Raw genomic sequence first — 17,294 nt, forward strand, 5'->3', positions numbered from 1 at the left:
ACCCAAGGGCGAAACATGCTTGAGGGAATTGGACACATGAACAAGTACGCTTGGGAAGTGAACTTCACAACTGAAATTCTAGCTGGGCGGTATGTGACATGCAGGGCCTACCACAAAAAAGGAGGGTTTCAAAACGTGACTTTAGATCTGGGCGAAGAATTTAATCCTGTGAACATTGTGGAAGCAAGATCCGTACAGTTAGCATTCGTTTTTTTAGGAGGATGCATTGTTGTTATTGTTGGGTTGGTTTGGTTTGGGTGCAGTGGAAACAAACGTCATGCCAATGCAGTAGAGGGCAATAAAAAAGATGCACAAGACAATGCAGTAGAAAATGGTGATGAGGCAGAATCGTCCCAGCCTTGCAATTTAGTGTCGACCATTCCACCAGAATACTCATTTCCGAAGGATAAGCTGTTATTCGGTCGGAAGATTGGCGAGGGGGAATATGGCATTGTTAGAATGGCCCAGGCGAAGGATATTATGGTCCACGAACCATTCACAACCGTTGCCGTCAAGCAAACGAAAGACTGTGGACGTGCTTCGATCATCCAAGGAATGATCTCGGAGATCAAGATGATGATTCTGGTCGGCCAGCATTTGAACATCGTCAATTTCTTAGGAACGGTTACTGAAAACATTGAAAGTAGTAAGTAAAAACCAAAATCAGTTGCATCTTATGGCAAAATAAGCGTTCAAACCCATTTCTCTTCCTTGCAGATGAACTGATGATCATCTTGGAGTATTGCCGATATGGCAACGTGCTTAGCTTCATGCAGTCTAAAAGATCGACATTCGTGAATTGTATCGATGATCTACCTATCACTTGGATTAGTTCTATTATGAATCCTGAACCAGGCGAGAGCGACCCAGACGACGAATCCCAGATGAGCTTGCGAACCACGGATCTCGTCTGCTGGGCCACACAGATCGCGTTTGGGATGGAGTACTTGTCGTCCAAGAACATATTCCATGGAGATCTAGCCGCTCGCAATGTCCTGCTCTGCGAGAAAGGTGTGGTGAAGATCGCCGACTTTGGTCTGGCCCGAGAGTTCAACTGCGTTACGCACTATAAGAAAGCTCGCAACGACCGTGTGCCCTTCAAGTGGATGGCTCTGGAGAGCATCTTTGAGCATAAGTTCAGTATCAAAACGGATGTTTGGTCTTACGGCGTGTTGTTGTGGGAGTTGTTCACTCTCGGAATGCCACCGTATCCCACTCTGGCAGTGAACGACGAGTTCTTCCAAAAACTACGGGACGGATATCGATTGGATAAACCGATGTACGCCAATGAGGATATTTATGCCACTATGCTGTCATGTTGGTGCGTCAACCCTGAGTGTCGTCCAACATTTCACACATTGGGACAGTTTTTCAACTTAATGTTACCTCCCGCGTTGCAGAACGTAAGTAAACCGGTGCTGATTTGCTTATCACATGTTGCATTTATTTTCCAAGGTTCCTTAAAAAGAAATCCTTTTTAAATTTTAGCATTACCTTACATTGAATGTTCAATATCTTCAACTGACGGCCAGAAAAGTTAAATCGTAAATATCATCAGAAATGAACAAGTAATCAACTGCACAATGTTTTCGCTTCATACTTAGTATTACTTTACCTGCTGGTGCAGAATAGATCTATTTCGATATAATTCCTCTTATTTACCCTTAAGACTTTTAGATCTTGAAGCACTTTATCCTATTATCAAAATTAGATTGTTCCTTTAGAAAATTTCTTTCTTTTTTACTAAATATGTACTACACTTTCTTTCACGGAAGCGCCAGTTAGAAAATCGGCCAATGAGCGCTACTTGATACTGTCATGACTTCATCACATCAATTTGGGACTTCCTTCTTTTTTGACGCGGTGATAATTTTTTCAATGAACAGATTATCATTAAATTAGAGGGAAATTCCTATGAACTCAACATATTTTTTTTCAATTAAACATTTCAAGCTCTTTAAAAACAAATAACATAAGCTTAGCATGTTTGGTTATAGGAATAGGAATTTCCTTCAGTAACGATAAGTTTTTCGTTATAAAAAGGTCATTGGTCCAGAAAGTCTCTAATAAATGTGTTCGAATGGCAAGTTATCTATGGAAAATAATACAGAACTTCTTTGACTAACAGTAAGTTAAGAATTAAAAAAAGTGGGGATGCGAGGAATTTCGCGCACTGTATAATTGACTCGTTGGTGTGCCCATTCCCATCTCGAGTTTGGTACCCTCCGGTATTATAAACCACCGATCTATAATCGTCTTTCGATCGTCGTGTGTCTAAATACGACAATAATAATAATTGACTCATAAACGATGACCAGCGTACTAGGATTTATTTTACATTTTGTAAGCAAATAAACATTTAGGGTGAAAAACTATAGTTGAGATGTTTTGTTCAAAACTGTGCATCTTTATTTATATCAACCACAAGCTGACCCAACGAACTTCGCCTCGTCCCATATTAACGATACGCTATAGATTCGGTTCATGAAGATGTCGACACATAACCCGTTTGCTGTCCTGTGTTTTTGGCTGCTGTTTTGTACGTGCCGTCTAGAATGTCTTGCCGTTGGTGCGCTTTGGAGATTGATGACAGCCCAGTGGTGTGTGCCGGGGGCTGTGAGGGGAGCTTTCACCGTAAATGTACGGGGCTTTCGAACGCTGTGATAAAGGAGTTAGCGAAAAACGATGGATTGTTTTGGCTTTGCCAGTCTTGTTTGCCATCATTGAAGGAACGGTTGGCCCAGGATAAGTGTCCCACATCCAGCCGGCTCGAAATGGTTGAGGACGCCATAAACAAACTGGCGCTCTCGGTTGCCGATATGCGTAAGGACGTAAGCTCTCTCACTTTGGGTCGCGTCCTCACTGATGCGCCCTCACAACTCAGGTCTCGCGCTTCCACAAATACTGACGCGAGCAATGATGCCTCAAATCGCAGCTCACTGGCACATGTACATAAAACTTCCGAACGCCCCGTGCACGTAGACATCACCAAACCTTCCGGCGTTCAGCTGTCATCACCGCCTCCACCGGCACTGGAGCCCCGGATGCACATGATCCTAAAAGCGTTCCACTGAACGCAAACTGATTAAGCGTGACACCAACTGCAGCACTCTCAACTTTGTATCCTTCAAAGTTGGGCTGCCTGCATCAATGCAGCGTACCGCCCTATCACCAAGCACTTGGCCGCCTACACTTATCTTTCGTGAATTCATCGACGATAGGACGCGTCTCGAACAGCGTGAATTTACCCCGGTTTCCACTCCAGTGGAAGACATAACGCTCACCACGCCGCCTGCGGATTTGATGGCTGTTCTTCCTGCCACACCGGCCTCACCGAGAAAGCGGACACGAAACGACTGCCGATTGGCAAACAGTCTGGTATCACCTTCGGCCGAAAGCGCGTAGCTTAATTTCCGCACTCCAACCGTTGCCGCCCTCTCGCCGGATGGTATCCTATCATCCGCTGTTATCAGCTCGTCATTTGATTCTCCGGTTTACACCCGCCCCCTCGCCGCTTCGTGGTCTACTGCTAGCACCCGATCGCCATCCGTCGCCTGCTCACCTGCAGCTTCCCGCTCTCCTGCATCCACCCGCTCACCATTCGTCGCCCGGTCAATCGTTGGATCACGTTCGCTTGATGCCTTGCGCTTGCCCGATGCCGCTGTCTTGCTCACCTCCTCTGCTCCGGCCGATCCGCCGGCGCGCGCATCGTTGCAGGTATTTTATCAAAACATGAGAGGGCTACGCATCAAATCCTGCGACTTTCGTCTGGCAGTCTCCGGCTCGCTGTATGACGTCATCATCGCTACGGAGACTTGGCTGGACGACTCGTTGCCTTCTGCGTTGTTTTTCGAGGACAACTTCGTGGTCTATCGCTGCGATCGAAGTGCACTCAACAGCACCCACTGCCGTGGTGGTGGCGTCCTCGTCGCCTGCGCCAGCCAGCTGGTGTCGTCCCGTATGCCGCACACATTCCTGTCGTTGGAGCTCCTGTGGATTCGTGTGCAATGTGTACGGTCCTCGATCTACATCGGTGTGTGCTACGTGCCCCCGGATCGTAGCTCATCGTTGCCATTGCTGGAAGAGGTGATTGAGAGCGTCTCTTGTATATCTGAGCGGATGGGACCCGGCGACGATCTAATGCTCTTCGGGGACTTCAATCTTCCCGGATTGTCGTGGCGCCCAGAACCCCCAGCGTCGCCTTATTACTTCGTCCCAGCTCAGACTACGGGAGTTCCTCTGGCTGCCATCTCCTTCGCCGATGGTATGGCGCTTAATGATAAGCGTCAGATATCAGGGGTCGTCAACTCGCTAAATCGGCAGCTGGATCTAGTCTTCATTAATTCTGCCGCACTGGATTCGTGCTCACAGGTATCCAGTGCGCCGTTACCGCTTGTGCCTGCTGATCCTTACCATCCTCCACTCGAGCTCACCCTGACGATTACGGTTTCGAGGGTTCAGCCCCCGGAGGGTGTTAGAGACATGTCGCGGCAGCAGAGGTTAAACTTAAAAAAAATGGACTATGTGAAGCTAGATAGATTAATTGCCGAGTACGACTGGTCGGTGCTAGATATGGAGGATTCATGTAACGCGGCTAGTCTTAAGTTCACTAATGTATTATGTTCAATGTTCCCCTCATGTTGTCCTCCTGCTCGCCCTCCTCCTAACCCCGTTTGGTCAGACAGGCATCTCCGTGTGTTGAAGGCAGACATGAAACGCGCAATTCGTATGTATGGTCGGTATCGCTCTCCTTTCAGGAGGCATATCTATAAGCTCGCAGCCTCTGCCTACAGAGGCTACAATCGAGCTCGTTACCAGGCACACGTTCTACGTATTCAGTCTCGACTGTCTACTAATCCAAGATCTTTTTGGCGATTGATGAACGCCCGGCGCGGTTCCTCACGCATTCCCCATTCCATGTTTCTCAATGGAGAGACCGCTTCCACTCCTCATGGCGTCTGCAAACTTTTCGCAAAGCACTTCTCGAGCGTTTTCGTTGACCCGGCTCAGTCGGCTGCCCCTGGCACCGCGGGCCTTGCTCATACCCCCCTTGACGTCTTCACTTGCGACCTGGTGGAGATCAGCGAGGGTGATGTTTGTGGTGCGCTAGCTAGGTTGAAGCCTTCCTTCTCTCCTGGCCCTGACGGCATTCCTGCGTCTGTTTTACGCGGTTGCGGGGCTTCCCTAGCTCCTATCCTGGCGCGTCTTTTTTCGCGCAGCCTCCACGAAGGAGAGGTTCCTGGGCTGTGGAAATCGGCCTGGGTTGTACCGATCCACAAGAAAGGATGCTGCTCATCCCCCGCCAACTATCGAGGCGTCTCCCTCCTCTGTGCCTCTTCCAAAGTCCTCGAATCCATCCTACACTCTTCCATCCTCCCCTGCTCAACCACCAATCAACACGGTTTCATGCCTCACCGCTCGACTGTGACCAATTTGATGACCTTACTGTCCGTGGTTTACCCCAATCTGGACTCTGGGCGTCAGGTTGACGTCATTTACACCGATCTGAAGGCCGCATTTGATAGCTTACCGCATGGCTTGCTGCTGGCTAAACTCGAACGGATGGGGTTGAGGGGGCCTCTTTACTCCTGGATCAGATCGTTCCTTAGCGGACGATCTTACTCTGTGCGGGTGAGGGGGGTTCTCTCTGATCCGTACTTCGGTGTATCGGGTGTGCCGCAGGGTAGCATCCTCAGCCCTCTCCTGTTCTCTCTATTCCTTAATGACTGTGTCAGTGTATTGCCCCCTAACGGGCACTTACTGTATGCTGACGATGTCAAATTATTCCGCCCATATCCTCTCCTTCCGACTTCTTACTCCTTCAAGAATCCCTCCAAGGCTTCTCCGACTGGTGCTCCGCGAATGGATTGACTCTCTGTACATCCAAGTGTTGTGTCATATCCTTCAGTCGCTCCGCTGGGATGACCCACTACGACTACAGTATTAGTAGTGTTGCTTTGTCGCGGGTGTCGGTTGTCGAGGACCTAGGGGTGTGGCTTGACGCCGCCTTGTCCTTCAGTGTGCAGATTGACAAGGTGGTATCCAAGGCCAACAGTATGTTGGGGCTTATTTCTCGCATGGCATCGGAGGTGCGGGACCCGCGCAGCCTAACAGCGCTGTACTGTTGCTGGGTCAGACCGATCCTCGAGTATGCTTCCGTGGTATGGACCCCAACAGGTGTCACCGCCCTGGGAAAGTTGGAGGGGGTTCAGAGACGCTTCACGCGCCTGGCGGTGAGGCGTCTTCTCGGCTACAATGCCTCCTCCCTCCCGCCTTACGAGTCGCGGTGTCAATTGTTGGGGCTATCCACGATTCAGACTCGCCACCGGAACGCTCAGGCTATTTTCATCGCCCAACTTCTCCTACACTCCATTGACGCTCCGGATCTCCTCTCTCATATCCCTCTATATGTCCCTTCTCATAACCTTCGAGAAAGGCCTCCTCTCCTTATTCCCACGCGCCGTACGCGTTTCTCCCAGAATGATCCATTTATCCGCGCCATGTCTTCTTTCAATAGTGTTAGCCACCTGTTTGACTACAACGTCTCCATCCCTGCCTTTCGTTCGCGTCTTAACAACTCTCTCTTGTAATCTATCCCTCTCCTCCTTTCGTGTTCTGTCTTGTTGTAAGTTTAACTATAGATTTAAGATACTTTGTATAGCCCGCGAGGCAAATATTGTGTAAAATAAATGTAATGTCTGCCATCTTAAAGTCGCGGCACATTAGATAAATCAAAATAATGTTTTAAAATTCCAGTGAACGATACACGGCTTCGTTTTCATTTTCAATACGATTGATCAATTTTTATGAACGCAATGGTCCAGCTGGAGTCATTAGCATAGGTTTTTTAGGCAGCTAAAATTGTACGTGCATTCAACGTGGTTTCGGTTCTATGGGGCATCATCATTTCATCTATCATTTTTAGTTGAAGCGAATTGCGGGTTGCAAGCGGGTTGCAAGCCCAAGTTACTTTTCACGAAGCAGAACATTTTTAATTCGAAGATTGGTGCTGGCGTTTGAATTTCAGTCAATAGAATGCTACTACTAAACAAACTCACATTTTCAATCAACACCAATGCTTCATAAGATCATTCATTTTTTTGTTCAAAATTTCCCTTTCAACAGCGATGTGAAATATCTTCGTCGATGTAATTTTTATACGTATTTCACAATCAACGGGACTTTTTATGGCTTCATCGAAAAAATCTTTATATTAAGTATAGATACTTTAGTTATTGCAGTTCATTCATAGATTCCAGTGATTATTATGTTTCAGCAAGTGTAACTGTGTTCTCGCAAAGTTGCACACCATACTCATTGCTGTCCACAATGGCTCAAACAAATCAAAGGTATTCGTTTTCGATGGATTGTGTAAATTTGTTCTAAAGCGAAATGAAATCACACCTCTTTGTCTATGTACCGGGCACCCTTGCTTTTGCATAATCATTTCTCTGATGCATTTAATTTATATGCGAAGTAACTGCGAATCAATCAATAATCTCGGAATGGAAACGCTTGTTTTTTTTTGCTTGCTGTACTCCCGACTCAAGAGCTCTTGGTGAATTTTTAAACCATTCTTCAAATAAACTGAACATTGAAATAAAAAACAAAACCTCAGGAATGCAAAACCCTGTATCGGCTCGTTTGATACTTATCGCTTGATTGGCCAAGCGGTTTCTTAGTTTAATTTATACATCGTATATTTGATTTGATTGTATGGAAAATGCAATTTTCACAAATCTTTCCATTTTCCGGATTTCCTTGGGGAATATTAAAGTTGGCTTTTCTTTAAACCTTCCATGAATAAAAACGAACAAATAATCTGATTACATCGTCAAGATTGGCTCAGCCGATTTTGAGTTTTACATGAAAAACAAACAAACACTCATTTTTATAGGTTTAATTTTTTTTTTATGGAAAATAGTATTTATCGAGTTTTCTGGATTTCTGGCTTTTCCTAATGATTTTTGAAACTTGAATTGTTTTTATTGGCACAAAAGAAACAAATCATCAGAAGACTTTGTTGGGATAAGTCAAACCGTTTTCGTTAGAAAAGGTAAATTTAATTTTTTGATATGGAAAAAGCCGTTTTTACCGAATTTTCCCATTTTCCGGCTTTTCCTTGGGAATTTTCAAAATCTATTTTTTCCTAAACCTTCCTTGGGTAAAAAGGAACAACTCATGCGAAGACATCATTAAGATCGGTCCAGCCGATTTTTAGTTTTAGCATCACGAACATACAAACATTCATTTTTATAGATATAGAGAAGAGAAGAGAAGAAGAGAAGAGATAACATCTTAAAAGATGAAGCTATGGTACATTCTAACGTTTTTAAACATAAACATGTTTGATTATAGTGCATAGAGTGTTTACAATATTTTTTCTCTTTTGTTTTTTTTTTTTTGAAATTCCTTTCGTATATCAGGGTGATGCTGTAGTGTTGATCTACCCATGTTGTACTTTAGTTTCATTTTTCACCCCTCGGCAGGAGTGTTTGTTCCATGCACAATTTCAAAATTCAATTCGCCTTCCATTCGCTGATTAAATCGTTTGTTTGGCGTTTAGGAATGCAATGAAGAAAAGGATTAATGAAAACGGAATGAGGAACTAAGCCGGATGAATAAGCCGAATGAACTATTTTGACAGAAGGAATAAACAGTAGAAAACTGGAGCTCAAGGTGTAAAGTTTCTTTACTCGCACGAAGACCATCCGAAATATTCTGACACGTTTGTTAAACCAACCGTTCTTGTATCAATGGTGTAATACAATATCTGTGTAAGGTTCCAAGGACTTGCCAGTTGTTTATTATCTCCGCTTCCTGATACCAGATTGTGTTCAAATAACACGCTTGAAGTTTGTCGAAGTTCTCAAAACCCGTCAGAAAATTGATTGAATTATTATATTTACAACCGATTGAACAGAGGCGGATTAAGCGTTCTAGTAGCCCTAACTTACTCGACATTTCACTGTATCGCACAAAAACTCCTCATGGTGAACATAAAACTTTTCATTTTTGTATGGGCCGGTTGATACAATTTTCATATTCTTCTTTTTTTTAATTCAAAAGCTTATTCAAAAACTTATCACTCAGTTTAAAAAACAAACAACAACATTTTAATTTAAATTAAAAAATATCAGGCCCTTTAAAGCTCTTGGCTCCAAGCAGCTCCTTAGTTGCTTGCCCTATGATCCGCTTCTGCATTTGAAACGACAATGTTGCTTACCCTATGATTGAAACGACAATGAAAAACATCCCAAAACACTCATTGCATTCCGCCAGTCAACTCATTAAATATTCTCGCTACCGATGATTTTGTTCCATTATCGCGAATAAGGTTTTTATGCACTGACATATGAAAATGGGAGAAAATAGTTCACTTATCAGAGCGAGCAGTTGACTTTGCATGAGAATAATTATGACCGGTCGAAACGGTCTACTCAGGTAAATAAAAAACTCAGTTTTAAAACATAATTTCTCATGAAAAGGTTGCTTAAATTCAGCCTTTCAGTATTAACCAACGAAACTGAGCAAATGCTTTTGAGTTTTGGGAAAAGTTTTGCCCACCAAATCACTCAAAGTTTGTGCTAGAAAATGTGTCATGTGTTTCTATTTCTGATACTTATTGTGCGGCCAGCCGCAGGTGAGTCAAAGTTTGAAGTTTGAGTTCAATCAACTGTTTTTAAACGTTGTGCATCACTAACCGAGATTAATCGCAATTATTAAACATAACTTACAAGCCTCGAAGAATAGATGGTCCATATTGCGTTGTAGAATACAGTGCTTTAAACGTAAAATGCATTTTTCAAGAATCAAACCAATCGCGTTTTTGATATTATGAGAAACGTGCAATTGTGGATATTTTCATAGTGAATATTTGAATGTGCCATTATGAAACAGAAATTGTGCGTTCCAATTTAAAACAACGGAAACACTGTGCTGCATATACCTGAAGTGTCATTAGCCAACGTTGGAATTTACTATTTATGCCTGAAGAAATGGAAAAACAGGAGAATCATGGCAGTGTTTGGACTATTTAAAGTTTTTAAAGATTTGTTGGGGTGTAGGAACCAGCAATCATGCAGAAAACGCTACAGGGTTTCAGGACAATATGCAAACGCTTGTTTCACGCATAACTTCCTTGCAATTTTCTATTTCGTTGTGAATTAGAGTAGTCAAGAAAGGAACCTGGAATTGAGGAACAAGTTCTTTCATTTTATTGGAAAGGATATTCAATGCGAAAAGTTGGTGACATAATTGGGCAGACACATTCCAGCATGTCATCAACAGATGGCGATATAAAGGAAGAGTGAACAATAGTCTACGAACTGGGACAAAAATAATGATAGTCCAAAAAGTACGACAAGAACCAACCGGTACTACGGAAAAATTAGTTGAAGAGAAATCAGACACTATTACAAGGCCAATTTCCGCTGAAACTATCCGAATAGAATCAACAAACAATTGGTTAAATAGGAAGATAGCACTAAAGAAACTCTTCATATCGGTAATAATATTAATAAGTCATGGATTAACGTATTACATACATATGCCTTGGTAAAAGAAAACGCGTAAAAGTTCCTTTGTTATACGCTTGTAGAATTTTACCAAGACAATTGGCGTTAAACGAGCAAATCAACACTGTATCTTAGCTTTTGGGAGCAACTGTACATACGATTCACACACTTACTATTTCACACACGCTGTTGATATCTACAGTGAAGCAAATGATTCATTTTGTTCACATTTCGAACAAAATCAAACCCAGTCATCCTCCATTGAACAAGTACTTGCCTGGTATGATTTTGTTATATGACTAAATTTAAATTTCATACAACAAATAGGTTGATTCAACACAAAATTCGTGGAGGAAGATATCAACGCAACATTCAAGCTCCATATACAGTGATATTTGGAGAGTTCATGTTAATTGTGGTATGCTTTATCCGTCTCTAATATCTCCAAACTCTATTCCTCAGCTACGCTAAAACTGGAAATGGATGACGGCATTGCGCTTTGGACTGATGAATCCGCGCAGTTCGTCTGTCGGGTACGCAGCGAACTAAAGCCAAACATCGTCATGGGGTTCTGGCCATGTGATGAACGAACTTTGAATTTTTCGAAATGTGAAGAGAATATCACTTCAGTCGATGTTAAGGTAAGCATTTGAAGTGAAAAGGTTATCTATCAGTTTTTCAATGATAAAATGTCTGTTTGTTTTAATTGATTTCTTGCTGGTTGAATACCCGAATGAATCATTCGAGTATAAGGCTTATGGTAAAATAGCACCACCACAATATGGTGTCGCGTTATGCATTGCAAACAATGTACAACATTTTTCGACAATGCTTGCAAAATTGTTTCCGGTCAATTCTTTCGAACAACTTGAGCTTGAGATCGTATCGCCCAAAGGAGCGGTTCATAAAGCGGATTCAGCCGTTTTTAGATGCCGAGCAAATGCTTACAATTTCACCAACCGATTCATACTCATACAAGACCGATACATGCTGAATGAAACTGGACACATAAACAAGTACGCTTGGGAAGTGAACTTCACAATTGAATTTCTATCACGGAGCCCTGTGACATGTGGGGCCTACCACATAACACGAGGGTTTCAAAACGTGACCCTAGACCTGGACGAAAAATTCCATCCTCTGAACAGAGCGGACGCCAGGTCCGTACAGTTATCATATGTTTTCTTTGGTGGATGCATTGTTGCTATTTTTGGGTTGGTTTGTGTGGTATTTGTGAGCTTCCTTCCTTTGTAGGATATAACAGTTTGGTTTGGGTGTAATGGACGCAAACAACATGCAAATGCAGTAGAGGAAGTCGAAAAAGAGGCACAAGACGATGCAGAAGATGACGATGAAGACGACGAGTCGCCCCGGCCTTGCGATTTAGTGTCGACTATTCCACCAGAATACTCATTTCCGAAAGATAAGCTGTTATTCGGTCGGAAGATTGGCGAAGGTGAATATGGCATTGTTAGAATGGCCCAAGCGAAGGATATTATGGTCCACGAACCATTCACAACCGTTGCAGTGAAGCAAACGAAAAACTGTGGAAGTGCCTCACTCCTACAGGGAATGATCTCGGAGATCAAGATGATGATTCTGGTCGGTCAGCATTTGAACATCGTCAATTTCTTAGGAGCGGTTACTGAGAATATTCGTAATAGTAAGAAAAAACCAAAATCAGTTGCATCTTAGTTCAAAATTGTCGTTCAAACCCGTTTTTCTTCCTTGCAGATCAACTGATGATCATCTTGGAGTATTGCCGATATGGAAGTGTCCTTAGCTTCATGCAGTCTAAAAGATCGACATTCGTGAATTGTATCGATGATTTGCCTATGACTTGGATCACTTCTATTATGAATCCTGAATCAGGCGAGCGCGACCCAGACGACGAATCCCGGATGATCTTGCGAACCACGGATCTCGTCTGCTGGGCCACACAGATCGCGTTTGGGATGGAGTACTTGTCGTCCAAGAATATATTCCATGGAGATCTGGCCGCTCGCAATGTCCTGCTTTGCGAGAAAGGTGTGGTGAAGATCGCCGACTTTGGTCTGGCTCGAGAGTTCAACCGCGTTACGTACTATAAGAAAACTCGCAACGATCGTGTGCCCTTTAAGTGGATGGCTCTGGAGAGCATCTTTGAGCATAAGTTCAGCATTGAAACGGATGTTTGGTCCTACGGCGTGTTGTTGTGGGAGTTGTTCACTCTCGGAATGCCACCGTGCCACGGCCACTCTGGCCGTGAACGACGTGTTCTTCCAGAAGCTAAAGGACGGATATCGGTTGGAAAGACCTGTGTACGCCAATGAGAATATTTATGCCACTATGCTGTCATGTTGGTGCGTCAACCCAGAATGTAGGCCAACATTTCACACATTGGGACAGTTTTTCAACTTAATGTTACCTCCCGCGTTGCAGAACGTAAGTAAACCTATGCTGATTTGCTTATCACATGTTGTATTTATGTACCAAGCTTCCTTTGAAAAAATCCTTTTCTAATTTTAGCATTACCTTGCATTGAATGATCAATATCTTCAGACGACGGTCAGAAAAGTCAAATCTTAAAGGTGATCTTAAACGAACGAAATATCAAATGAACATTGTTTTCGCTTCATACTTAGTAATACTTGGCTGTATATAGTTTACTTACTGGTGAAGAATAGATCTATTTTGATAAAATTCCTCTTATTTCCGTTTTAGGCTTTCAGATCTCAAATCAGTTAGTTGTATAATCAAAATTGGTTGTCGTAATAGAAAGATTCTCTGGTTTTTAAGTTTTCACTAAATATATACCGACTTTATACTAAACATATTATTTCATAATCAATTCAAATTGACTATCTACTGTAACAATTTTTGAGCGAAATTCCTACAAACGCATCCCTTCTTCCCCTTTCACTTGCTGACTTCAAGCTCTAAACATACTGTTAATGAAAGAAGCTTTGTACTATTTTTCGAAAATTACTTACCCCTTGACCACATCAATTTGAGATTTTCGCTAGTATTGGTGCACCGATAATTTGTTTTAATGAAATGATTTTTGAGGTACCGAAAAACCTGGACCGAAGAATAAATATAGATGTTACTTTGCCATCTGGTAAATTGCGAAATTAATCAACTCTCTCCCATCGTCCCTACTTGTTCGATAATCCTAACCTCCATTTATTAGATAACTCAAGCCGTGTTCGATCAGCTTCGATGGACTACGAATGAAAGCAAAGTTAAAATGAAGCGAAAAATAATAAATTGTTCAGCCTAACCATCTTGCTTGAACTCCTGCTGAGTAGCAACTTCGTATTCCCGACAGCATCTCAGACATGATCGTGTTTGCATGCTGTGAGCTTAAGCTTCACTCTCGATGGGGATACGGTTGCATCTTCCACTGACTATGTTCCAGACGCGCTATACCCACGGTTCCATACGAACAACTTTATTTCGCCTGAAGCGCATCCGTTCATGATGGCTTCACGCTGTATTCCTTTCCACGCTCCTAGAGTTGGGCTGCATCTGCAACACATCCAATTTCCCAGCAGCTCCCAAAACCAAAGCCTAACGAAATTAGCCTGCCAGCAAACGGTGAAAGTTGTTCCATTAAAAGCTGACGCGATCCTGATTTGGACAAACGGCCAATTAATCTTCGAGCCGATCATTGGCATCTTTTTTTTGTTGCCGAGTGCGTTGGTAGGGGTGGACCTTGGACGGCACTTTTAATGCTTCCCGAGTGCTGATCACGATGCCATCAGAATGACCTACGCGCTCGCGCGTGAACACGAAACACTAGCCAGATAATCGATGCACTGCGTCCCCAAATGTTCGACTTATGATTAAATCCGTCCCGTAACACAACAAAACACTGTGTGCGCCTCTCGGTTCGCTCGACGACCCCGCACTGTTCCCGTTTTCCCGATCGGTCGTTCATCCGATTTGGAAATGGTCATTAAAGTGTTTGTTGTTGTGTTGCGTTTTATAGGGGATTAAATAACACACCGACTTCTGTTGTGTGGTAAGACTCTCGCTCTTTCTTTGGTATGACGATGATTAGAGGTGTTGATTTCTCGAGAAGGTGGTTTTAATCCTCTAACATGTGTGCTACAGCCTACTTCTTTGTTTATGCCACGAGACCGATTGATACCACGTAATGCTGTTAATTATTTATATCTAAGAGAATAAAAGAAAAAGTTTTTATTTTGTTGCAATGGTTCCACTCTAAATGGACTGGTTCAGGAATTACAAATAATCCTATTATCAATAACAGGCAATCACAGTTAATCCTGTGCTTCATTTATACTATAGAATCAAATGTGATTATTGATTGAATTTATTTCAAACTTGATTGTTTTTAAAATACGATTTCAATAAAAATTATGTATTTGGTGATATTTTACAGTTATAAATCATATGCAAAAGGGTGAAGCTATATAAAATGATTGAATATAGAACTAGACACATTATCTGAATCAGTATGAATGATAATTTTAAAATGATGAAAAATGATGATTGATAATTTTAAAAATGTTCACTGCTTTACTAATGTTGAACACGATTACAATTTAATAAAACATTTCACTTTTCTCTGAAGTATCACTGTTAGGAACACTACGAGTCAAGATAAAGATTGATAAAAAACTACAAATTTCAAGATATAATTTGAAAAACCCGAACCCTTAACATAACTATGACATACCCAGCAAGATGTTACATATCAGTGAAGCATACAAATTTATTTCTAATCTGCTATAGTTGGACCGCAAATGTTTTAAATCAAATCCCAGCCGGTTGAACGCGCCGCCAAGCGCGGGATTGAACAAGAATTAATGTTTTACGACCCCAACTCGTAAATTAGGTGCCAACGTGTATTGAACCCACCTCGAAAGGGGTGGTTTTTTCTTCGTTTTCTTACGATCGACTGAAGGAAAAAAGCCCATCTTCAACGCTAGGTTGCAAGGGAAAAGAAATGGTTTCCGAACTTTGCCCGCTATCCTGACGACATTTATGGGTTTCAACTATTAATAGGTGATTCTTTGGCGCTTTTCTGGTGAAATATTTAACGATGGGGCACGATCGGCAAAAGGGTGAATCGTTTCCAAATCGAATCTACCAGCAGACGGGAGGCTTAGGATAAATATCCAACACATCTGGACCTGGCGTGCATCTGGCCACCGCGCGGCAACGATGTTCTGATCCGGAACGTAAACGTCGCACTGTGTCGTGTGAGTGAGTGAGTTTTTATTAAATTAAATTCTCCAAATTTGAATGATTTATGCCCGCTCGCGGCGGCTCTGGTTAACGTTTTATGGCTGAGGGCCGTCGGGCTTTGGTCATGTCGCCGTGGTCTTTATCGTTCCGAACGGCAACGTTTGGGGCCTCTGAGTGATGGTTCTTCAGCCACGAGGAGGAACATGTTACAATAACCTGATCATCTCATGATGGAATTCATGTGGTTTTTCAGCGATTTTTAACATCATTCCACCGCTGGAGATTGTCAACCAGGCCTCTCGCTCACACTCTGCATGATAAAATGAGCGTGGATGGGACAAGGAATCTCGCTGGAGCGAGGCCACATAAGAGGGCACCATGGTGCGCCATGTTCTTCCGCCGGCCAGCGTTGATGAATGTTGAGTGTGATGACTTCTAATAATTTATTACATTTTTATTATATCCCGCGCCATGGGGAGTGGTGGGAGGAGGCCGGCGTAGGGTTCGCATTTTCCCGCGACACGAGTGAGAGAAAGATGTGTGAAAATGTGCCCGGCAAGGACAGAAACCACGACATCATCATCATGCTCAGCGTTGTCGCTGGAGTCGGCATATTCCATGCCGCCAGTGTCGCACGTCGAGTATTATGAACTTTTGACTGACGCACGGAATGCAGAGGGTGCGGGGAGGAGTTGGTCGTTAAAAAAGGGGGCCCGGATGCGGTTATTAATTTTATGTTCATTTCCATAATTCCAAGACAGTCCGGCGTCCAGGGCGAACGTTCTGACATCATGTTCTTACCCTAAGGTCGCAAGGAGATGCAGAGCGTAATAGGCGAAAGATATTATTTTATACCTCACACCAGTAACGCGATGAGAAAGTTCGCTTCAAAAATTTTAAAGATATCAAATTGAAGGTTTTCTAAGTAAACTTTGTAAAGTCAAGGGAAAAAACCCCTTTTCAAAACAAAACCCAACAACTCAATCACAATTTCCTTAATTAGTGCCGCATTTCCGATCCTAAGATAAAAATCGAAGTAAAATAATAATTTCACAACTAATGAATTACTCTTTTCTCCCATATTTTGCATAATTAACATCACAAAAAAGAAAGAAATTAAATATAAGGAATTGCCAAGCTGACGAAAGATTAAAAGGCGAAAGTGAGAAACAAGACTTCGGGAAGGCGACCATTAACGGCGGGGTGGGAACGACGTGGGCTGGGATTTAATTAGAACTAATTCAGCAGTCATAAAAATTCCAACCACCCTTCCGCCCAACCACCGCTGGCGACCGTACCGTTGCAAAATATGAAAGCTGAGAAATTGGCGAACGATGGCGCTTCGGGGCGGGATGGACCTCGCTGTGAACGATGCGAGCCGATGTGCGATGGTGATGTAAAAGATTGGTTTTTGTAGATTCATGCCGGCTTATAAGCAAATGCATGCGCCAGCATTCTAACCATGGGCTTAATTTTTCGTAATTCCTCCCAAGAATGACTTGAAACAGGGTGTTTGTAATGGATGACAGCATAAATGTGTTAGCTGTATGTTTATATAATGTAATTCCAAATGAATGT

At 42.9% G+C, this 17,294-nt stretch overlaps 1 protein-coding gene across 1 annotated transcript; it reads left to right on the forward strand.

The window, feature by feature from the left end:
* The first annotated feature begins 459 nt into the window (after positions 1-459).
* On the forward strand, positions 460-3,074 carry LOC131266039 (platelet-derived growth factor receptor beta-like). The gene is made up of 3 exons (XM_058268383.1): positions 460-646; positions 718-1,317; positions 2,983-3,074. Exons 1-3 carry the CDS (start codon positions 460-462, stop codon positions 3,072-3,074), a joined length of 879 nt encoding a protein of 292 aa, XP_058124366.1.
* Positions 3,075-17,294: the final 14,220 nt, after the last annotated feature.

The sequence above is a fragment of the Anopheles coustani genome, chromosome 3 (genome assembly GCF_943734705.1).
Source record: "Anopheles coustani chromosome 3, idAnoCousDA_361_x.2, whole genome shotgun sequence".
NCBI classification, from domain to species: Eukaryota; Metazoa; Arthropoda; class Insecta; order Diptera; family Culicidae; genus Anopheles; species Anopheles coustani.